Source organism: Cryptotermes secundus, unplaced genomic scaffold, assembly GCF_002891405.2.
Source record: "Cryptotermes secundus unplaced genomic scaffold, Csec_1.0 scaffold443, whole genome shotgun sequence".
Lineage (NCBI taxonomy): Eukaryota > Metazoa > Arthropoda > Insecta > Blattodea > Kalotermitidae > Cryptotermes > Cryptotermes secundus.
In genome coordinates this window covers 366654-390898 of record NW_019731576.1, presented here as the reverse complement: position 1 = coordinate 390898, position 24245 = coordinate 366654, and the positions used below count along the sequence as shown (strand labels likewise).

Genomic DNA, 24245 nt, shown 5'->3' with positions numbered 1-24245 from the left:
CCTCCAATTTCACGTTACAGCATCAATTGGTTCCTTTCAACGACGACAGAGAGCACAACGTTACGAACACGGATCATGAAATATAGGAATAGGAATATGGTATTCGGTTTCTGGAATTCGAAGAGTGAGGGCGTGAATACACAAGCTAGTCAACTATGATTGTTAATGTTCGTTACCAAAAAACAACTAGTGACACTGTACTGGTGTAATGATAGTTGAGAGCGGTAGTAGAATCATATTTAGAAGATGGTGGTGTTAAAATACAATAATTAATTTTTGTTTTCTGCTGAATTTTATTTGACCTTCCTATTTGACTTTCTACATAATAATAATAATAATGATAGCGCACAATGTGTAAGTTTAGTCTTTACAGAATTGAGTTAACGATGTGGGTCTTTTGGCACACGCTAGCACAAGGTATCGTTCACACTTGTTTCCACACAATTTGCATACACATTGTTCTCTAACGTGGTAATTTTGCATAATGCATATCCTGTGGTGAAAGCCATGGACAGCAGATCGCGTCATCAGATGTCTAAGGGTGTAGTTTGCACGAATCCATTCGGTGTTACCCATGGCGTCGGTGCAGTAGGACTCCGACCATATTTCCCTCCTGTTAGCATTTAGCTCCTGTAGAAGGTCATCATAGGCCGATAGGCAGCAGCCGTTTTTGACGTATATCTTCGATGGCATATGTTTCCCTGGCCAGTACGTATGTCAGGCGGGACGGGCGGGACGGTTTGTATTTCGAGAGGCACATGGATCGTTTAAAAAAGGTTAATTTGACTCTTTGTACGTCTGTAAGGTTCCTTTTGGTGAGGTGGTTCTAGATAATTTCTATGCCGTACGTCAAGATTGGCAAAATTTGTAGGTCGAAAAGCTTCATAGCAGTCGGCATTCATAATCGGCTGAGATTTCTTTATTCCGTGCGAAGCAACTATTGCAGATGCTGCTCTTTCTCTGATATGGTTTGTGAAGTTTCTTCCATTCATTTGAAAGATGATCCCCAGATACTTAAATTCGGTTACGAGTTCCAGAGGCTCTTCCACATAGAGAATTCTGTCTGTAATAGCTCGTCTTCCTCCCTTTCTGAACGTCATCATGACGGTTTTTGTTCTGTTCAGAAGCAGTTCGTTCTTGTCGGCCCATTCTGTGACATTGATGAAGGCTGTCTGGAGGCTTTCTACTGATTTGGCTACGAGCACAATGTCTTCCGCGTATGCATAGAACTTGACATTTTTCTTATTCTGTGTTGCGGGCTGAGGGGGTCCTCCTTGGAGTACCCCGTTCGTGTGTTGTAAAGGTTGTGATTTGGCTATCATGTCGTCAATTTGGACGGAATTTTTCCCAATATATTTCTGAGATGTTTTGTGGTGTAGTTCTTGCCAATTCTCTCCTCCAGCTTCTCGATGAGCATGGTTCTGTGTGATGAGGTCAAACGCTTTTGTATAGTCTGTATATCCATGGCATCATGCGTGTGTAAGATATAACAACGAATGATAAAAATGCTCATCTCCTGGTGGCTAGAAAACAATCAGAAGTTCTCAGTAACACAATATGGATTTCAGCGAAACAAGGGTTGCACAGACAACCCAGCAATACTAACGACTGAAGTAATAAAAGCGTTTGAAGAACGGAACACGGTACCGGCCCTATTCCTTGACATTAAAAGCGCATACGACAACGTCCACTGCGGCACTTTGATGGATAGGCTCAAGGTAGTAGGCTTCTCGGGAAACCTGTTAGCTTTCATCTTTAACCTGTTTTCCGCGAGGGAACTAAGGCTAACTATAGAGGGCTAGTTCTCAAATACTGGACATACAAAGGCTTACCACAGGGTAATGTTCTGAGTCCAACCTTATATTCCAATGATACGGCAGGACTGAAAGCCAAAATCAACCAAAACTGTAAACTCCTCTAAGACGCAGACGTTGTAGCACTTTATTCAGTTAACAGAGGTAGCAGAATAGGCGTATCGGAAGTGGAAAAGAGCATACAAAATATTTAACTTTATTTGAAGGAGAGTGGCTTGGAAATAGTATTAAAAATGCCAACTGCTTATCTTCGATAAAAAAAAAGAGGGACAGCTGATGGAGAGTGGGAGATCACGGTACAAGGGAAAAAGATTTCTTCGGTCAAATCAGTTGAATTTTTAGGTCTGCAATTAAAATCTAATCTAGACTGGGAGGACGAAATAAACGCAATAGTTAGGAAATGTGGAAACCCGATGAAAATCGTGAACTGTGTGACGCACACTTGATGGGGAGCGGACCCCGTAATCTTAGTGAGACTCTAAGGCACTTATAAGGTTGAGGATGGAATATGGAGCATTTCTGTTCCATAAACTTAAGAAGAAACAAGCACAGAAGCTAGAGAAGATAAAATTCAGGGTAATTCGCGGAGCACTGGGCTACAGGACTAGCACCCTACCAGTGTAATGTTAGCAGAAGCCAAAGAAATCCCAGTTTTTAGTAGATTCGAACAGTTGCGAAGGAACTATGTGTCCAGGTGTCAAGCAATCATCCAACGATCCAGCTGCTAGAAGAATTATCATCTCTAGTTGAAAATCCAGGGAGAGGAGAAAATGAACAACCACTGATCACCGAATAAATCAAAGAGGTAACCACCCTCGGTCATTTAATCCAATCAGGGAACTGTCCCCTGGCCTTCGACTACACATACGTGGCACGAAAGCCTCTTCTACGAAGCCAGGGTATCTTTCGATGAGGGAAGACAAATAAAGGAAGCAGAAGATCACAACAAGGAATTCAACAAGATTTTCCAAGAAAGAATGAGAACCAGAAAATGTTTCGCCACGGACAGCTCAAGAATGGAGGACAAACCATTCGTAAGATTCGCATCGATATATATAAAATATGGTCATAGCATGAAATTCAGGATATCTAAAACAGCGTCCACATTCACGGCGGAAGCACTAGAAATAATTAAAAAATAGACTCAGAGCAAAACTTCATGATTTTCTCGGACTCGGAAAGCATGTTAAACGGCATTAGTAACTCCTTTAAGAAAAGCCACACGGCATCAATCGCCACCGCAGCATTTTGTATTTTGACTCATATTTTGTTGTACCATGTTGTGGAAATTATTGTAGATATTATTTACAGTATTTCTGTCAAGAAAATATAACGAAACTGGAGAAGAGGCCAGGATCCAACAAGAGGGATGTAGAGCCATTGATGAATTTATGAATGAATATTTCACTCAAGACAGCACTCTTTCCAGCAGCTGAAGTTGCTGCCTAGTACGACATGTTTACGTGGAAAATGTGCTCTAAGTACATGAGAGAATAATTGAAACTAAAACCCAAACCAGTAGGAGGCACACATGTGCCGAAACGTATCATCCTAAGCAGCAACTCTACCTGCTGGAAATAGTGTTGTGTTAACAGGAATTTAATAAATATTGTCACGCGTATGAGTGACTATAGACGGGGGTTTGAATGATGATCGGATTTATTTAACTCTTTGGCACACAGCTCGTGACTACACTTCACAGCTCACAGTTACACACACACACACACCCACACAAACGCTAGTGTCCACAGTGACGTCTTCACTAGCCGTTGCTTGGTAGCTGCTTTCAGTGGCGGACGTTCGACTTCCTCTGAGTTTCTGAACGGTCCCCGGTCTCAGCTACCAGCTTGTCACAGCAACGGAACACCACGACTGAACTGTAGCAGTCTTCTAACTAACTGACTAACTCACCAACCAACACTATACTAACTGTCGAAGACAAAGTGAAAGTTACGTTGCGACCGAAGGTCAGTCGGCCAGTCTGTCTTCATGTTAAGCCGCATCTAGGGCCCAAGACCAGATTTTTATTATTGTTAGACAGTTGTTGGTTTGTTCACTTGGGGCGTCCTCTCTGACGAGAGGAAGGCTCTGTCGTTTACAATTAGCAACTCCTGCTGAGGACATTTCGGATAACCCAACCTTGGCTTTGATGTTACTAGCGTCAAACAAATATCTGCCACCCGTAGATCACATACTCGGAGTCAGAGTCACTTTACGGCTGACGGTTTGGTGGTAAATCAGTTTGTCTTGGCGCCAAGCCTTTATGGTACTGACTCCTTCCTATCATAGGAGCTGGGATAGCGCAGTCGGTGTAGCTACTGGCTGGACGACCTAGGGGTCAGAGTTCGAGGGCCAATAGAGTCAAGAATATTTCCTTCTCCACGTCGTTCAAACCGGCTCTGGAGCCCACCCAATCTCCCATCCAATGGGTACGAGGGGCACTTTCCCGGGGTAAAGCAGCCGGGCCGTGAAGCTCACAACTCACCTCCAACTAGTGACGAGGTCAATCAAATATGGATGTATACACCATNAGTCGGTGTAGCTACTGGCTGGACGACCTAGGGGTCAGAGTTCGAGTCCCAATAAAGTCAAGAATTTTTCCTTCTCCACGTCGTTCAAACCGGCTCTGGAGCCCACCCAATCTCCCATCCAATGGGTACGAGGGGCACTTTCCCGGGGTAAAGCAGCCGGGCCGTGAAGCTCACAACTCACCTCCAACTAGTGACGAGGTCAATCAAATATGGATGTATACACCATCTCCCCCATACACCTTCATGGCATAGCGCTTAATTAGTTAAGCACACGAAAATTTTTTCCTTTACTTTTGCAATTGTGAGTAAACTGTTACATCTCTCTGCTCATTGCCTGCTACTTTGCTTAATTTCAGAATCCTACTTTGTAACTAGTTATATTCCCTCGAGACTCTTGCCCTTTACAGAAATAACTTCGTCCTTTATTTGATAAAAATTAACATTAAAAAAAGTAAGTAAAAAAAGTAAAGCTATCCCTGTACCAGGCCATGAAGGCCCATAGGGTTGTGAGACGTCGAGGCTCCCACATTATCTAGACAATCGGCTCAAAGATGGCGGTAAGGTTGCCAGCCTTACGCGCCTGCCGCGCTTTGCTCCCTAGGAAAATTATTTAATTAATTCCTAGTACTCATTTCTTTTAGAGGCTGAGTAAACCCCAGGGCCTAGTTCGGCTGGAAGGATTAGGTCAACTAAAAAAAAATCCAATGACCGCATCGAGACAGTGCCATGTGCTTTGACTATGTATGAGAGCAATGATTGACTCAACCAATCCTCTTTAAAAATGAACGCAAGAATGCAACTAGCTGTACTAATGCGTGGACCAATAAATTCATGTCATTTTCAGAAATATTGTAGACGTTTCTTTGATCTGTATAAATACGAATACGTCGAAATTACTGATCCATTTCCGGTCCTAAATAATAAATCGGGTATAACGACGTGTATATTACGTCTTGTATAATTTCACCATGGCTACAGTAAGTTGGCATCCGGCCCGATTAAGCAGTAGAACACTTGTCCTTTCCTGGAGCAAGTGTTACTGCAAGCAGATTCGCGAAACGTCTCCCGGCGTCCAAAATGAAGGCTCCTTTGTGGCGGCGCCGATGCTGAAATCGATAGCATGATGGCGGCGGCGTGACGACACCGGAGGCTAGGGTCCATCAGATGCAACAATGACGGGACGCCTGCTACTCGTCTTCATGATCGCTATTCTCTCCGCAGCGGGGACGGCCTGGTGCAAAATCAGCCTTAGTGCGTGAGTATCGGTCTTCAGCGCACTCTATTTTGTTGCATTTTACAGCACGAGTTCTTTTCCACGCATTTATTATACATAATTTGCATAATCCACAATAAATATACATGTTCAATGAGTACTGTCTCGTGTACTTTCTTTTTTGTTCTCTTGGGTATCTTTGTAATTCTTGTATTGGAGATTTACTCAGATCTGTCTGATAGAGTTAGGACAGTGTATCCATTCTGTCTATGTGTAGTTTCGCTGTTGTCTACTTGGTTCACCGCTAGTGCATTAGTGTGGTTTTCTAATTTTCTTTAAGTATTTGGTATTCCACTTTTTTATTTAACTGAGCACTGTGTTCGTTTGTAGATCATCATGGATCCTGTGGTTGTTTGTGTACCAAGGTGCGTTCAGAATGGATTGGAGAGTCTTGGATTGAAAGCGCTGGAGGATTTCAATGTTGTCTTTAGCATTACTTCATTTGTTGTGTTTAACGCTATATATTTCATCATTTTTGGATATGTACAACGTTGTAACGTTTTCTTGTTCTTCAGTTCAAGAATGCCTGGTTACAGCGTATTTCTGTTAATAATTGAGTACAATTAAAAGGGATTCGAACAGTTGATTTGTTTCTATAACTAACAGGAGAAAAATCTAAAGGAAGCCAAATTTAAAGAGTCTGATGCAAGAAAGAGTCACGCGAAGAAGACACAATTTTATATGAGAGAGAAAACCCATTCAAAATATTCATAATTAAAATTCTAAAATGGAAGTTCCAAAATAATTTCGTCAATCTATATTGTATAGACGTAATTCATTCTTACACCAAACAATACGACGATTTGTGGGGGGGAATGAGGAAGTACTGATGACCCATTTTTCGAAAATTTGGCGTTTTACCAGTTCTGGTACCAGGCCCTTCATTTTCAAAGGTATACACTTGGAAACTGTTTATGCTACATACCATTACAGGACTACACATTTTCACTGTTGTTTCAGGTACATGTGATTTTTTTTTTAATTTTTGGTTTCAGTCAGAAATATATACATATTTTTTTCTGTTCGCTTACCACCACCTGGACTATATTCATTGTTGGCTTCTGCAGCAAGAGTCTTATTTGCGTCAAAATTACTACAGTTGGTTACGACATATTCAGAATTAACATAGAGCACATGTAGTCTATATTTACTTACCATCTTGTCAGATGAGTCAAATTTAAGTCAATTTCTACTACTGTTAAGAGAAAGGCATAAAATTCGGAGCTCCAATAGATAGGTCACCTTGACGATAGCGTTCGAATTCCTACGCTGTAATCTTGTTACCTGAATTTGATAACGTGCGAGAATGTGGACCTGAATTTGACTTTCAGCAACTAATAGTAAAGTAATGCATGAAGAAGTAAAAGGAAAACTTCGAGACGACGTATTGCTCTCGAATGATCGTACCTAATGTGAACGTGATCAATTACAGCCAATCCCCGAGAGATACGGAGGCGATATCTGGGATCACCATGGACACAATTCGCCAGAATATATTCAAGAAAGTTGAATATCTGAAACTTTCCAGCACGTCGAACGAAATCATTGCTTGAAATAAACCATTCAAGAAGAGGAAAATAAATACTTCGAAACCAGACGGAGGTTGCAGTTAGTCGGTTTCCTTTAAATTCTGGCATACGCAAATATACGTAGATTCTGTTCATATACAACCGACATATACTTGAGAAATCACGCCTCCAAATCCGACGTTACTTGCTTCTGCGTCACTGACGAACCTCTGCCTTGGCTGCGAGTAAGGAAAAATGAGGACAGAAGAGAGGACCTCCCTTAGTGTTTGGAAGGTGGCCTCCACTTCGGAAGCCCACTGGAAGACTTGCTTGTCCTCCGTGAGTTTCGCCAGCGCTTTCGCAAGGTAGACAAAACTAGAAAGAAACCGTGCGTAATAAGTGCGCAGGTTAAGTTTCCTCCCCGTACACATTGGATAGGAGACTAGGTGGGCCCTAGACCCTATCTGGACATCGTGGAATAGAGGAAAATCTCTTGCCCCTGGCCTGGTCACCCAGCTCTTAGCCCATTGCTATACCAGATGTCTGAGCAAAATGTGGATCTTTAATGTTATAACAGATGACGCTTGTAGACCCCAGTGTGCTTTGAAGCGTCAAATGGAACTTTGTGTAGAAGAATACTGAAGATATCTGTTGTTGTTAAGTGTTGGTTTAGTGCTATTCATGACAGTTACACAATTTTCAAAGAAAATCTTTGTACTCCAAAGCCAATTATATCTGTGTTGTCACGTAGTATGTATGAATATATATATATGGGGTTTAGATTAGTGACTAGATTTATTGACCACTTACACAGACTCGGAACTACAAGCAGTTACAGTGCCACCATTAATCTCCACAATTCATAAATCACAGTACCCGCTAAACCTTTCACCAGCATGTTGTGTTTTCACCAGCCGTTCCCTGGCAGCCGCTTTTACAGTGGAGATTCTTCAGCTGCACTCGCTTAGATCGTCTTTTCACAGTCTCCAGTGCGGAACTGAACTATGAACTCTCAACTGACATTGTCCCTTGCTTATAACATCTCTGCATGGATCACGTAGAAACACCCCGTTTTCATCGTTGTAGTCCAAATGTTGCGTTATTAAGAAACTGCTGCCTAGCAGTGGGAAGGTGTTTACCGAGCCGTTGCCCTGAAACGGTCGCTATTTACCAACGGGTCTATACGCCACAGTATTCTGTACCTATCATATACATATTGTAGAACTTAGACCCGTTACTAGGCAACGACAGGTAAATAAGCAATTATTCGACAACCATTGTATAGCAACGGCTTTGTAAATAGATACGAATGCAACAATTGTGCTGCAATAGAGGAACNAGACTGACTGACCGTCAGTGGTAACGTGACTCTGACTCTGACTCTGACAAGTTACGACTCCCGTGTGGAATCGGGGTCGAAAATCTCCACCGTGACCCTGCGAGTCGTAAGAGGCAACGAAAAGGAAAGTCTCAAATCTGAGACAGTAAAATATTGCCGCGAGTCCCAAGGGACTCAGACCCGAGAAAGACTGCGCTGGCAAGGACCAACAACATATATGGAGGACAGACCCATACTCTCGTCAGAGAGGGCGCCCACAAAAAATAAGACAAAAACTGTCAAACAGTAATAAATATCTGGTCATGAGCCCAAGATGTGGCTTGACACCAAGATTTACTGACTAACTGACTGTCAGTCACAATGTGACTTTGACTTTGACAAGTTACGAGCACGGCAGTTAAGCCTGAGACCTTTCCAGTGTCTAACTGCCGTTTTGGAGTGTTAAATAAATTGATGCATAGGCTGCTGCACTATCCTGCATTGACAGATGTCCCTGTGTATATTAGAATTTAGTGTCAGTTTATATTTTCTGAATGGTACATAATATGTACAATATACAATATTTTAATGTAAACCCAGGTGGAATAAGGTGTAGTAAAGGAACACCGATTATAATAAAAGTCCAAACCCTCCTTTTTTATCAATAAGGAGAAACAACGAAGGAAAAAAGTAGGTCTTTTTATCCTCTCTTCAGAGAAGGTGCCCCACAAAAACAAGACCGTAACTGTTGAACAGTAATAAATATCTTATCATGAACCCCAGATGGGGCTCGACACCAAGACTTACTGACTGACTGACTGACCGTCAGTCGCGATGTAACTTTGACTTTGACTTCGACTGTGACTGTGACTTTGACTTTGACTTCAGCTGTAGTGAATTAGATAACTGCTGTGATTCAGTTGTTGTGAGCTCTTGCTGTTGGAAACTGCTAGCTGAGGCTGGGATAGGTCAGGATCTCAGAGGAAGGTGAATGTCCTCTGTTGGAAACCGCCACCAAGCAACAGCAGTGAACTGTGATGTATAGTAATGAGCTGTATAAGTGTGCAATAAATCTCAACACCAATTCAAACCCCATTTTTAGTCACTCCATCACATGACGATATTTAACTAAGACCTGTATACACTGAACAATAGCAAAGCTACTGTGACATGACGCCTGAGGACAGCAATTTGAGGCAGATTCAGGTGCCCATTGCTAGACAACGGCTCGGTAATCATGTTTCCACAGCAGCAAATATGACTGAAGAAGCAGTGCATTGCATACAGAGACATGTCGATTCCTAGGCAATGCATACAGAGACGTCTCCCTTACCACAGATAGGAAAACGCTGTTTGTATGGCAACGAACTGGTCAAAACACAGTAATAGTGAAGAACATAATAACTCTACTGTTGAAGGAGGTGGTCTCCATACAGTTTGACCAGAACCTACCTCAGAGAGAGAAATGACCAACAGCAGAAAGAATATGAGAGATAACAAAAGAGCATAGAAGACAGAACACAGAAGAAGGAGTCAGAAGTCATAAGTGAAGTCTTTAGTTTATGTGTTGTTACTGTTCCTATTTACAAAGTGTTATATTTACAGTATTATTGTGTTAAAACTTATTGTAGTTCTGCCCATTGGATATCCAATAAATCGCTTCATCTAATCCGGAAGCCATCAATTACGTATCGAGTTACCAGGATACATGATGCTACTAATAGGCAAGGCGGAGAACACAGTCAAAGGCGCTTATGTGATATCCACACCAACAATATTGCGAACTACATATACACAGCACCCATGTCGCTGCAAAACGAATCCAAACACAATGATAACTAGATAAAGAACGACAGCCCCCAAGCAAAATTATTGATGTTTTAATTGAATTTATTATTTTTAGGGATTGTTAATAGAGTAAATTTATTCTAATTTGGAGATATCACATTTACATGTGATATGCGAAGTTGCACATATTACAGAGTGAAACAATTTTAGCAAGTAGTGACACCTGATGATGGCTGTATACGGCCGAAACATGCAATGGAAAGAGAGGGAGTTACTAAATGGGTAGCATTGAGGTCAGAAGTGTAGTGTATGAATGAAGAGTACATTTAACTTGTCTAAAAATTGTATTGCATTTGATAGGTCAGGTAATTAGACATTAAAATCTTTCTGTGAAAATCCAACTTGAGTCCTAGGTAAATATATATGGCTGCACACTAATAATTTCTAAAATGAACCCACCACCTTTCTTAGACCAATGTCAAGGCAGTCTGGTTTTCATACCTAACAGTGTGTCTGACAGCCTCTTTTGTTTCAGAGTTCAAGCCTGGGCCAAAATACTGGGAGACAAGCTTTGGGATCTGGGTCAAATCTGTGGCTTCAGTGAACTGGAGAGGAAATCTGGACAACCTGTAAGATACACAACTAACAACTGAAAAGGGATTCAGTATATAACATTATTTTCTTTTCACTTTGTCAACACTTGGGGACAAGTGCCACAAGTGTTAGGAACTAGGTTCTTAAATAGGTATTTTACACATATTTTCCCTATTTCTGTTCCCTAACACAATCAGATAATTTGTGAATTTGTGGTATACAAGATCCCCATTGCGGTGGGAGCCCTTCCATAGATATAAATTCTGCTACTGTAACTATCTTCAACATGACCATCGCTAGGAATAAATGAAATTTAGTCTTAGAAATGCTTGCATCTCAAATATTGCTCTTTACTCATATGAGACATACAAAAGCTAGGAAGGACAAGAGGTCAGAACTGGAAGCATATATATATACACAGTAGCAACATTTATCTTGTTCTGAAGTAGTTATTACAGTTTGTCACTTGTGGCCTTGATGTCGGTTGGTTTTTTTGTTCACTACTAAGTCAATGAATACCATTGCACTCCTTTTCTTTTATTCTCTAAATTGTGTCTGACATTATGAGACTCACTGCTTCACCACACAAAAATGCTGTTTGCTGCTTCTAAATGCAGGCTGATGGAATCAACTCACTAATTCAACACACTTTATTCCCACACTGTATATTCCTGAAACTTTGTGCAGAATCTTGGCCAACTTCAGTCTCTTCCACTCCTGAACGTTCTAGGTGTGGGACAGAGGCCACAGTGTTGCTCAAAAAGTTGCACATGCAATGGTTCTACAACGTCCACATCACCTATGTTTCCACCCCACCCCCCAAAGTGTAGACAGTTCAAGGATAACAGCCAAGCTGACCGGGATGCAGAATTTTGTGTCTGACTTGGAAATAAACATCTGCAGTTTAACATATTACTTGTTTCCCTAGAATCCCAGTGCCACAAGTATATCTGTAAAAGGGCAGATAAAGCCCATTGTGTACAAAATTAGCATTTACTGTGTGGGACATTCAAATTCACATTCCCTCAGATATATCTTCTCTGAAGGTTTCCTCATTTTTCTGCATTTTATGTACAAAAATAAATATTATTATTGTTTACAGTCCTTTTTTGTAAGTAAAGTAAAAGTAAAGGTGTCCATGTAACGGGCCGTTGAGGCCCATAGGGTTGTGAGATGTTGAGGTTCTCACATTTTCTAGACAATCAGCTCATAGATGGTGCCAAGGTTGTCAGCCTTACGCGCCGGTCGCCCTTTACCCCCAAGAATATTCCAAGAATATTCCTGGTACTCATTTCTGTTAGAGGTTGAGTCGACCCCAGGGCCATAGTGAAGCTGGAAGGATTAGGTCAATTGAAAAGAATCCAATGATCTCATCAGGGCATGAACCCAAGACATCCCGGCTTGTAGCATAGTGAATCCTTTTTTATACTAAAATGAATATTACTGTTGTTTAGAGTCATTTTTTTCACATGCATCATTATATATAAAAAGTCAATTATGGATACAGATTGGGAACATCATAAATCTAAATTTGTATGGAAATAATTAAGCCAGTTTTTTGACTGAAGTTTATTTAACACTTTTTACCTAGTAAAATTATGTTTAATACACATTTTTTCTCCAGTACTTCTACACAATGCAGTTTAAGGTGGAGATTAAGAATGATAGAGCACTTGTGCAGGAAATTGCTACAAGCATTCACAACATGACCCAGTTGAAGCTGAGTGCTATTCGGGTAAGATTTCATAGTAGATGATACTTAGTGTGTAACGAATTTAAGCCACACTGAGCAGTTATGAATTCTTCGGTCAACTGCATTACATTCTTTTGAATATTAATATACATAAGGCAGTTAAAAAGTTCCTGGAATTCCCCTGCAGACGGAGAACAAGCAATAAGATAGCGCACACAATATTGTGGTGGGAAGCTAAGCATGTCTGCTTGCAGGTGCAACAAGTCTGGACAGGTTTCAGTGTGCAGTGTTGTTACTGTTCCGTTTGAATTATACGTGAGTGTTGGTCATTCGGTGCAATGTCGCAGTTCGAACAGTGTGCGAACATCAAGTTCATGTGCAAATTGCGAAAATCTGATTCAGAGACATTGTCGGCCCTGCAGCAAGTTTATGGTGATACTGCACTAAAGAAATCCACAGTTTATGACTGGTTTTCCTGGTTTAAGGATGGGCAGGAGATGTTAGAGGATGACCAGCACAGTGGGAGACCTTTGACATCCAGAACTGAAGAAATGATTGGAAAAGTGAGACAACTGATTTGATGTCATCGAAGAATGACCATCGTGGAGTAGGAGCAAGAATTTGGTAATGTTACTGGCCATTTATACGTGCAAGTTTTGCAGAGGTTGTGCAATGCAGTTCGGAGGAAGCGGCGCAACAAGTGGCAGGGACAGTGGTTTCTGCATCACGATAATGCACCGAGCCACACATCGCTTGTTGTGCAGCAATTTGGCGCTGAGAAAAACATTCCTGTCATCACTCAACCACCGTACTCTCCGGATCTCACTCCGAGTGACTATTGGTTGTTCCTTACTCTGAAAATGGGCCTCAAGGGGACACGTTTCACAACCAGGAGGACATCAAATTGAATGCGATGTCTGGGCTCCGGAAGATTCCAAAAGAATCCTTCCACCGCTGTTTCCAACAATGGCAGGATCGATGGAGCAAGTGTGTATGCATGCAAGAGTCCTACTTTGAAGGTGATTAGGTAACAGTTGCCATATGCCTTACCATTAGAGTGCTATACCACCATTCCGGGAACTTTTTGACTGCCCCTTTTATATGACATATATGTGACAGTACAGTCACATAAATTTTCAGGAAACCTGGTAACATTAAAAATGTATAATAATTAGTTGATTGCAATTGTAATTCTATGTAATNTTATATTAAACTGGCGTGTACTTGAACTCAATTACTGTTAACAGCGTATTGCAAAGAATGCAGAAACACTGGCCCTCAAATTGAATCAAGGGAACGAAAATTACACATTTTATGGAAATAAAGCATATGACCCAGATGGTGTGCCTCTGGAAAAAGTTCATTATTTAAACTGCACACCAAACCGACACTTCTATGGTGAAAATGTCAACACTGACTTCAGCTCCGTACATGTTCCTATCAACATATACCATAGAGGTGAGTTAGCACATTCACTGCCTGCCTTCTTTTATTCTTTCTTTCTTTCTTTCTTTCTCACGAAATAGAGTTTTATGTGTTATATTGCAAGAACAGTAGATAAACAGACATATATTAAGTTAGTCTTACCCAGCAGAAAAACTGAAAATTAAAAGCTGAATGTCTAATTTCAACTGGACTTCCTTTTTTGATGGAAAAATTTGAAATATTCATGTTAGTTCTTCCAAGAAGTTCTGTAACGATGTTAATCATGCCTACATTTTTCTTGTCATCAGGAACAGGGCAAGAAGTTCTGTAAAGACCTTAAATTGCCTAATTTTCATTGTTATTTGGAAAAAAAAAAAAGAAGTTCTGTGAAGCCTCACGAAGCCTACAATTGGAAAAAACAAGGAGTTTTACTTTATGACTTTTACTTTCATATAAATGAGGACAGAACAAGAAGTTCAGTAAGAATCTTCTGATGATTTTAGCTTTCCTCTTGGTCTGCTTCCTCCTATCACCACCATTCCTCAGACACTGATACTGGTTTCTGGTTATGAAATTTTGTGAAGTAATTCTGCATTTTTTTGTAAGACTGACTGATGCTGGTGTAATATTTGTAATTAGACCTGCAAGATTATGGGCACAGAGCACATCACTATTGGCGAGTGCCACTGGCAAGAAGTGCTCAAAACTCTGAACAGACTTTACAACGACTTGTTATCAAATCACTGGAGGCAAAACTAATGGCCTACTAAGTGAATGCAGCCCTTAATAACGTCTCAATATTCTACTGTCTCTCCTCAAGGCTCCTAATAGGGCAGACTTTATCTGCATCATGGTGAAGACGGAGGATGTTAGGGTTAATGCAGCCAGCAACAGTTCCAGAGACTGCTTGAATGCTATTCAAGCACTGACATATGGCAAACTCTTTGTAGTTCAGCTACTAAATCAGCAACCTTGGAGCCAAAGCTGAATGAGATGTCAGCACCTATTTTTATTTCCCACAAAAGAGAATCACCTCTCCCAGAGGAGAGGCATTCCCCACAACAATTAAGGAGAGGGATGTGTCAAAGAAGCCATATCTAGCAGATAGTTCCAACTAGGAATTTCTATGTGCTACTGAGGAGTAGGAGCATGATTCATCCAGGAGAGCCAGGCAGAACTATCATATAATGATGAACCTGAAACTCTCCAGACAGCCAGAAGAAAAAATCAGAGAGGCCATCCCCCATTGTCTTAATGTCATGAAATGACTTCCTTACTTTCAAGAAGAGAGGAAACAGCTAATATCAAACTAATTTTTACTGTGAAGTTTGGGGGTTGGGGTTTGTATGGCCGCCAATAGAGTGGCCAATTACAAGTTCATCCCATCCTACCATCCACAGAAAAAATGACGTTACTTCATCTTCAACCCAAAATTACATAAGCCTTTCAAAAGAATAATCCTACACCTCCTTATTTGTTCCTTTTCTGAAGTCATCATTCATGCTCAGCAGGGGTTCTGCTCTGATATCATTAGTATCAGACAAATGACAATCAAATTCCCTTTGCCTGACATGTGCCCTTATCCCTTATGACTTTGGCACGATGCAAACGTTACAAGCTAAATCTATGCTTGACAACTTATCTCATATTTTCACTAAGATCATAGCATATACAGCCAAAACTGGCCTTACACAGTGCTACAACTGACAGCATATCGGCCAAATCAGATTTGGATTTGGCGCCTACAACAGCGAAACTTTACTTCTGAGCACTGTCAAGACAAAAAGCAACAATGCCGATGCCCTTTTGCGACAACCATTCCAAGAGGAGTGTACCCTCTTCTACAAAGTCGAGGCGCTGACAGACATCAAGCAGGTATGAGATATTGAGTCTGCAGCCGCTATGAGAACAGAACAGCTGAACAACAATGAAATAGGGCCAATTTTGGAGGAAGTAGAGACCAGACAGCGTCCAGAATGGAAAACATCGTCTTTTCTAGCTGTATAATTTTAACACATGGGTCTGTTCTATTGCTTGATTAAATTTAATCAGACCTAGCATACAAAGAAACTTAAGAGAAATAGAGAATAGGTAATAGAAATAGATAATAATCTTGGCTTTTTAATTTGGAGCCCAATTCTTCTGCTTTCAGTTTAATTTGAATCTCGACAGTATTTACTGAGAGTGTTGTAACTACTACCTGAGCCTCACTTATGAAATTTTATAATCCTCAAACCCAAGAGAGCAGTATAATCATAGTACAAATAGAGTTTCTTGTCTTTATGAATAGGTATAATTTAGGGCAGTCACAAAACAAATAATCAAAAAGAAAGAAGTTAGACACTACTGCATCGACATTTTTATTCATTGTTGGTGGTATTGTTACATTTGTCTACCCTTTTCTTGTGTCATCCTCAGGCATATACAACTACTGTCTATCTTGTGAATTGTGTCATTAGTTAATATGAATTCATATTGTGTCTGTGTGATTATTTTATACTGAAAATTACACCTCTGTTTTAAAGTGTGATTCTAACGTAGTCTAAAACTAAACATTAAACTTGATATGAAATGAATAAAAATAAAAATTAAAATTAAAATTATAATTAAAGTGACTATTAAGGTATTTACAGTCAATATTATATATTTTATGTGTGTTGTTTGTTTTTGAACTATGGTGGTGGTATTGTACTGTGCTGTATCAGCTTGCTGGGATCTTTCTTCAGATTGTAAGTCATGTTGGTTTTTGACCTTCCTGGAATATGAGTGTATTCTGATTTATATATATTTATGATCGGTATTATATCGGTATCGGTCACATTATATTCTTATCTGTAATGGTTAACTATTATATGTGTGAAGGCTGAACACATTGTGAGAGGTATCTCACTCGGATTGTTGATATGTGTACTGGGCAGTAACAGTGACACAGGAAAAGGGTCAAAACATATAGCAATACCACAATGAATAAAAACGAATATTGACACAATAGTGTCTATTTTGTTGCTTTTTGATTATTTGTTGTGCGACTGTCCTAAATTATATCTATTCATAAGTAACACACAATAGGATGTATACAATAAAGGTTGCTTTCCTTTGCCTTCAGAACTATTTGGAAATTTATTCCTTTGCATAATTAATGCCCATGACTTGAAGTTAATAATGAAGGAAAATTTCATTAATACATGCACAAAAGCCTCAACGCTGACCCAGACATGTCTGTAAGATGTTAGGCATGGAATTTATATGTAAATTGGCGTAGCTAAAATAGGTAATTTGGCTTGGTAATCAAAATGGGAAATAACAGTGGATAACTTAGTTCATACAGATGGTTCATTCCTATAGTTCAATGTGATGGAGAATGTAGGTAGCATTCAGAACAGAAGTCACACAAAGAAACACTTTTTAAACATTTATATCTTCTTACTGTATATAGGTTTTTCAATATAACAATTAGCATGGAACTGCAGCAATACACTGATGTTCAGCAGTTTACTAAGCATCTTGAAGAAAGGCTTTACAAACCTCTGCTATGAGCAGAATATATCACTTTTTCAAATAATGCCTTGGAGTACATGGAATAAAATTTACCTCTTTTGTTTTAGCACCTGACATTCTGAAAGTAATTGAATGGACTGAGGACCTGGAAGCAATCTTCAAGAGTAACTATGAGCAGGATCCTTCATTGTCATGGCAATATTTTGGTAGTTCATCAGGCATTATGAGGCAATACCCAGGTGTGTAGAGATGCCTTGTCAGTTCATATCTCATACCTCTCAATTTGTCACAAACTTTAAAAATATTTTAGAGACAAGTTAAGGTCTTGCAATTTTTGGGATATGACACCAGATTTTTTTTTCATACACCACCATTGAAGTCCTTCACTCCTTCCAAAATTCTCAAGTCTAGCATTCTGTCACTGTAATTTGAAGCTTAGGTTTCTCTTGCCCAACATTATTTTTACTGGCAGCAGCATCCACATAATGGATGCTTAGACCTCATAAACAGATTCTTTCATGTATTCAGCAAGGAGAGATGAAAAACACCAGTATGGCTGCAACTAGAAGTCTCAGTCATAAATGTACATTCTTCTCTGGATGATGACATTGTATTTTGGTGTGCTTGTTTGCCTGTCTTCACTTCCAGGACAGACTTAACTAACATTAGATAGAGTTCTCACATTTATAATACTGGATCATGGGACTGCGAGGATGTAGTGTGTTTAAAAATAAAATACATAACCCAATTGGAACTAGCATTTAGAAACAAGGTTTATTAAGGGCCACTGGATATATTCTTGAAAGATGTGTGTCTCATTGGTAGTAATGATAGTTTATTTGAAAGAATAGGAATCCACAAATTAGAAACAAATGAAAGGCTGAAGAATTCAGTCTTCTGGCTTGTTATGCAGTACATTTGAATATTTAACATAGAAATTTTCTGCCCTGAAGATGGGGGCAGCAGCGTCATCGAACACAGTGATTAGTACTTAACAGAATACATGGATTTTATTCTCAGAGTACTCTTCATAATCATCACCATAATAATCTCAAATCTTGTAAAACAAAAGCCTCTTTAAATTTCTGCAGAACACAGGCAAGTTATCTAATAGCAACACTGTATCACCCAACAGTGTAATCATTACATATCAACAGGCCATGATAAAATCCTTGTCACCTGAAAGTATTATCATATGTGTTAACAAACTATCACGAAAGCCTTGTAACTTCATGTTTTATCCCCAGCAAGAGTATTATTACTTGCTGTTTCCTCAGGTGTGTTCTGGAATGACTCCCTAGTGGACACATTTGATTGTCGAATGAGATTATGGTATATTGGTGCCTCATTAAGTCCAAAAGATGTTATCATCCTGGTGGATAACTCAGGTTCTATGACGGGAACAAACAAAGAGACTGCCAGGCATCTTGTCAACAACATCTTGGAGACACTTGGAAGCAATGACTTTGTCAATGTGCTGAAGTTCAGTGATACCACTGAGCCAGTTATAAAGTGCTTCAGGAACATTAGTCTTGTACAGGTGAGGGCACAGCATTTACCTCCATTGTATTTATAAAACATGTAATCATCTGTTGTGAACTTAAGATTCCAACAGGATTCAAAATGGCTCATGTTGTGTGGATATAAATGCACAATGGTCTGGAATTATGAAATTCACATGTGTGGAAATAAAATGACTGTTTCATTGATCCACTTATAAAATGCTTCAGGAACATCATTCTCATCCAGATAAGAGCATAGGGTTTACCCCCACTGTGATTACAAAAGATGAAGTCTAACAGAATTCAAGGTGACGTATGTTGTGTGATTATAAAAGTACTCTGAATTCTGGAATTATGAAATTCAATTGTATGGAAAGTGACAGCCTCAAAACACATTTATTTATTTATTCTTTAAATTCAATAAATCCTTTTTGGCCAAGCCTAGGACGTAGAACAAATCACAACGGTGTGATGCATTTTATCTACAACATGTCAACATTTTATCAAGAAAAACATTTAAAGATTCTAGTTTCATACAATTTTTCTTAAAAATTACATTGCTCAGAGTGGAATATGATACTTTCAGATAGACCAAAATCATGACATTACCTTCATAGTTCTATATTATGTTTGTTTTATACATTAAGAATGTGTCATATCAGGAGGTACTGTCAGAGGATCAACTATTTGGCTGAGGATTTCTGTTGTTCTTTTTTTGGCCTGTATGGGTAAATAATGGGAACCGCATCCTGTCCTAACCACCAGGTTTCTTGTTTCAGGCAACTTTAGGAAATGTGAGAGAACTGAAACTGGCAATGAAGACAATGAAAGCAGAAAGGATGGCAGACTTCCGTTTGGCTCTCACAAAAGCATTTGAATTATTCAATATGGTAAGAATATTCTTGTGTACATCTAGGAAATATTACTCAGAATTTTACACAGTGCTCAGACAATGTCATAATGAAGTAAATAGCATTTAGTCTTGCCATGTTTAGCTTCTCTGTCTTTCTGTATGTGTCAAGAATGCACCTTAGGAACAGATTTTGATAAGAGCAACGAACAAACATTTTCGATATGTCTTAAAAGGAAACGGAAGCACGCAGTAGCGTAGTTGGTTGAGGGGCTGTGCTACAAGCCGGAAGGTCGCGGGTTCAAGTCCCGATGAGGTCATTGGATTTTTTTCAATTGACCTGATCCTTCCAGCCGCATTATTGCCCTGGGGTCAACTCAGCCTCTAACATGAATGAGTACCAGGAATTAATTAAAGTAATTTTCCTGGGGAATAAAGCGCTGCCAGCATGTAAGGCTGACAACCTTACCGCCATCTTTGAGCCAGTTATCTAGATAAGGTGCTACCCTCAACGTCTTACAACCCTATGAGCCTTCATGGCCTGTTACAGGGATAGCTTTCCTTTTTTTTTACTTAAAAGGAAACATTACATTTTTTCCTTGAAGTTAAGCTCATTAGGAAATTGTCTAAACAAGTGCAGGGTACATAACAGTAGTCAGGCATTATGTAGATATTATGTTAAATATCATCATATATCATATCACCTGACAATACACGAAATCATATAGTATTGTTGGAAGTAAACAATCTTCCTTTTTTTGGCATAAGTGATAATGATTATGTTCTGGATATGGATTTTCATAAAATTGCATTCCGATTAACTACTAATGCCAGTGCCTTATGCAGTGCACTGATTTTATAGTCTGTTAATCATGGGTGTTACCATGGACTGGATGTGTAGCCTGGATGTGTGAAACAAGATATTAATGGAATATTTGGTTGGAAAACTGTCACATGAAATAAAGAGATAGCTATTGTAGTATGGAAGAAAAATAGGCTGACAGAAATTGGATTTTATCTGGTAGCACACTTTCATATTAAGTGTTGAACTATCACAGAGTTGGTTACTTGGGTGCAGGATGCTAACAAGTAATAGCACATCTCTGTTCTTGTCACAAGGTCTTGCCATCTCTTTGCTGGCTTGGATATGAGACATTGACATGAAACATCTGATATTGTGATATATTTTAAACAATTATGCTATATACTTAGATGATCCTGGATTGAACATGTGCATGTAAAGTCCTAAAGGCAAGCTCTGGAATAATGTTTTAAAGCAAGCTACCATCTACTCCTTTCATATCACTTCCACAATTGCATTATCATTTCTCATTCAATGCTGCCAGTATAACCTATGCCATTGTCAAAGCATCCTTAAATGATACCATGAAGGAAGAAACTTGTATGTACATCGCTGATTAAAGTGAGATTATTTTACATTTACAGAAGGAGCAATAAGAAATGTGTCTTGTTGCAGTCACTTGAGAAGAACTTGGGAGCATCGTGTAACCGAGCAATTATGGTAATTACTGATGGTATGCCTGACATCTATAAGGACATCTTTGATGAATATAACTGGAAGGCTGACATGCATGTCCGTATGTTCACATTCCGCATCGGCGATGAGGAAACAGGAGCTCGTGAGATGCAGTGGATAGCTTGTAATAATAATGGTAAGCAACAGTGTTGACCACTTACATGGAGAAAGATGGATTTCCTACTTGTCATAGTAACATTCTACCATAATCATCAAATATTTCCTCTTCATTTTTAGCTAATATTTCAAGTTTGAAGTGAAAGTATCAACCTTCATATATCCTTACTATTTTTAGGAACAGTTGCCCTATTATAGTTAGTACAAAATAGAGTCTTTCTTCAAATATATTTTCATAGAAATCTCCTTCCTCTGCAATTATGACAGAGCTCATTTTCTGAACACGTCTTTTCCAAACTACTCGATATTTTTGTACAGTGTCTGTCACTTGTAGCATTGTTCACAGATAACAAAGCTAGGTTATTGTGTGTAACTTAGAACTATATTTTGAAGAAATTCTTCACTATGACATTTATTTTCATTGCTATTATTTGTATATACCTTAACTGCTAAAGCTCTTATGCTTACTGGGTGGCAAGTATGCAGAAGTTAAATTGAACCTATGAGAAGTGAAGTTTTCTTTGAAAATGTCACTATTGCCTACATCGGAACACACCCATCAATGAAATAACTGAACTTTCTCTAAACATTTAAAATTCCTTGGCACATAGAGCAAAGCAAAAATCACTATGTGCTTTGAAGTAATTACCAAACAATTAAATTAAGAATTTTTCTTTCATATCTTCAAAATCTGTGAGGCAAAATAACCCTTCTGAGGGCACCAGAGTGCCCAAAATCATAGGTTAGTAATATTTCGTCTATACAGATTTATATATTTTGTATGGTCACATGTTAATGTGCACAAACATTTTTATCCATATCGTAAATTAAGTGAGAATGTTGTACATCACTTCCTTCCTATGTCATCAGCTTCCTTCATGTCCATATACATTTCAGATACTGACTTTTTTCTCCCCACTACTCCCATTCTATAACAGGAGCAGAATGTCTAATTATCAGAGATATTTTATATTGAAATCCATATTGATGATCCCCGATAATTTGTTTCTATATATTTAGTTAGCCTGAAGAGAAAAATGTTAATTCTTTTTATGCAGTTAATAACAGTTTCATTGTTTGATAATTACTGAAGTCAGGTTTATAATCCTTTTGATAAACAAGTACATTACTAGATTTCTTCCTTACTCTGTCAAGCATTAGAATTAGTAAGGTTGATTCCATAATTTAACTTTTTACTCACCTACTTGGAATATTTATACCAGAATTTAGTCAACATATGACCAACATATATCTTTCCTATGATTCAATAGCAACCTCAACCTCAAGGTCGCGCCATAGCTCAAGCGGTTAGTTGCTGGCTTCCCACCGTGGTGGCCCGTGTTCGATCTCAGGTCCGATCAAGTGGGATTTGTGGTGGACAAAGTGGCGCTGGGGCGGGTACTTCGGTTTCCCCTGCCAATCTTCATTCCGCCAAATTCTCCATCATCATAGGCAGGCTACAATAGGCCAATTAGTGGCCGCCATGCCGGGTGGACACAGTTGGACTCCACCCCCCACTATGCGAATTAAAAAAAAAACTCAACCTCAACAGAACTGGAGTGAGGTACTGATGGCTCTACTATATATATTTGCTGTTTAATGCACATTCAATAGCTTACAGAAGTAAGTGTCTTTTTCAGTAGAGAATACTGTAGAATTTTGCAAGCAGATTAATATTCTCATTCTTTACATGGTTCTTGACAAGCATTAAATTCATTTCTGCCTTTGTACAAATACAATTTTTTTTTATACTAGTGATTTTGAAGCTTATTAAGGTAATGCATCTGAGAAATTTGGGGAAAAGTTATGAAAAATCACAAATTTTGATTCTTGTGTAATAAAATAGTTCATATCTTGCTATTTAGTAAAATGAAAGTTATTTTGGCCTCGCGCCATTTAAATGGACCCGAGGTGGCCATTTAAATGTCCCTGCGCACGTGTTTCAGCTGCCAACTCCCCATGTTTTTTTTTTCTTTTTTATTGCTAGTGGGGTGGGACTAAGTCCCTTGTATTGTGGCCACTTCTGGCCTGTTGTACCAGCCCAAGATGATAGGTGAGGGTGATTATGGAGCAATTGGTGGAATGAAAATTGGCAGGGGAGCCGAAGTACTCGGAGAAAAGCTGCACCAGTCCCACTTTGTCCACCACAAATCCCACTTGACTAAACCCGGGATCGAACACGGACCACCGCGGTGGGAAGCCAGTGACTAACCGCTGGAGCTATGGCGCGGCTCTCCCCCCATGGTTTGCCTGTATGTGCGTGTTTCAGCAGTACAACAAACATTTATCAATTTTAATTTTGCGCATTTTTTACCGTAGGGAACTTTAGTGTTGTGGCCAACCAGTAAATATTCAGAGGGAAACATTTGAGTATCAATTGGGCAGTTATACCGCCATTTTCGTTTTTGTTATTGTGTTTTAGTTGTTGAGAATCATGGTCTTTGTTGTTGTAAATAAGTGTGCTGTGTATTTTTGTTTGTGTTATGTTCTTTTTAATAGTTCATTCAGTTTTATTTAGTTATTTAGGTTAATAGTATTATTTAAATAAGTTAGGCAGAGTTTTTCTCTAATTTAGTGTAGGTTAGGTCAGTTTTTACTTTATTTTTAAGTGCCCATAGTATATACAACATGAATAGGTTGCCAGATAAAAGGCTAAAAGGAAAGAGACCAACCAAAAGAAGTTTTTTGGCTAAAAATTTAGTGGCCAAGAGATGGAAGAAACAACAACAAACTGAAATGTCTTCTGAAGTAAGTGAAAGAAATGAAATTGCTTCGATAGGGGATTTCTCTTCCCCAT

General features: G+C 39.2%; 1 protein-coding gene across 3 annotated transcripts in view; it reads left to right on the top strand.

Annotated features, from left to right (window-relative positions):
- The window catches only part of LOC111867143 (voltage-dependent calcium channel subunit alpha-2/delta-3), a 76705-nt gene continuing 52460 nt past the window's right edge, over positions 1-24245 (top strand). For 2 of the 3 annotated variants that reach the window (XM_023856703.2, XM_023856702.2), the window contains exons 1-8: positions 5485-5600; positions 10768-10861; positions 12451-12561; positions 13767-13977; positions 17550-17681; positions 18720-18982; positions 19724-19834; positions 21272-21467. In XM_023856703.2, coding sequence (XP_023712471.2) covers positions 5518-5600; positions 10768-10861; positions 12451-12561; positions 13767-13977; positions 17550-17681; positions 18720-18982; positions 19724-19834; positions 21272-21467 — 1201 coding nt within the window. In that variant the 5' untranslated portion in view covers positions 5485-5517. Of the gene's footprint in view, positions 225-5484; positions 5601-10767; positions 10862-12450; positions 12562-13766; positions 13978-17549; positions 17682-18719; positions 18983-19723; positions 19835-21271; positions 21468-24245 lie in introns of those variants that run through there. The other variant, XM_033752563.1, reaches the window with a different exon arrangement.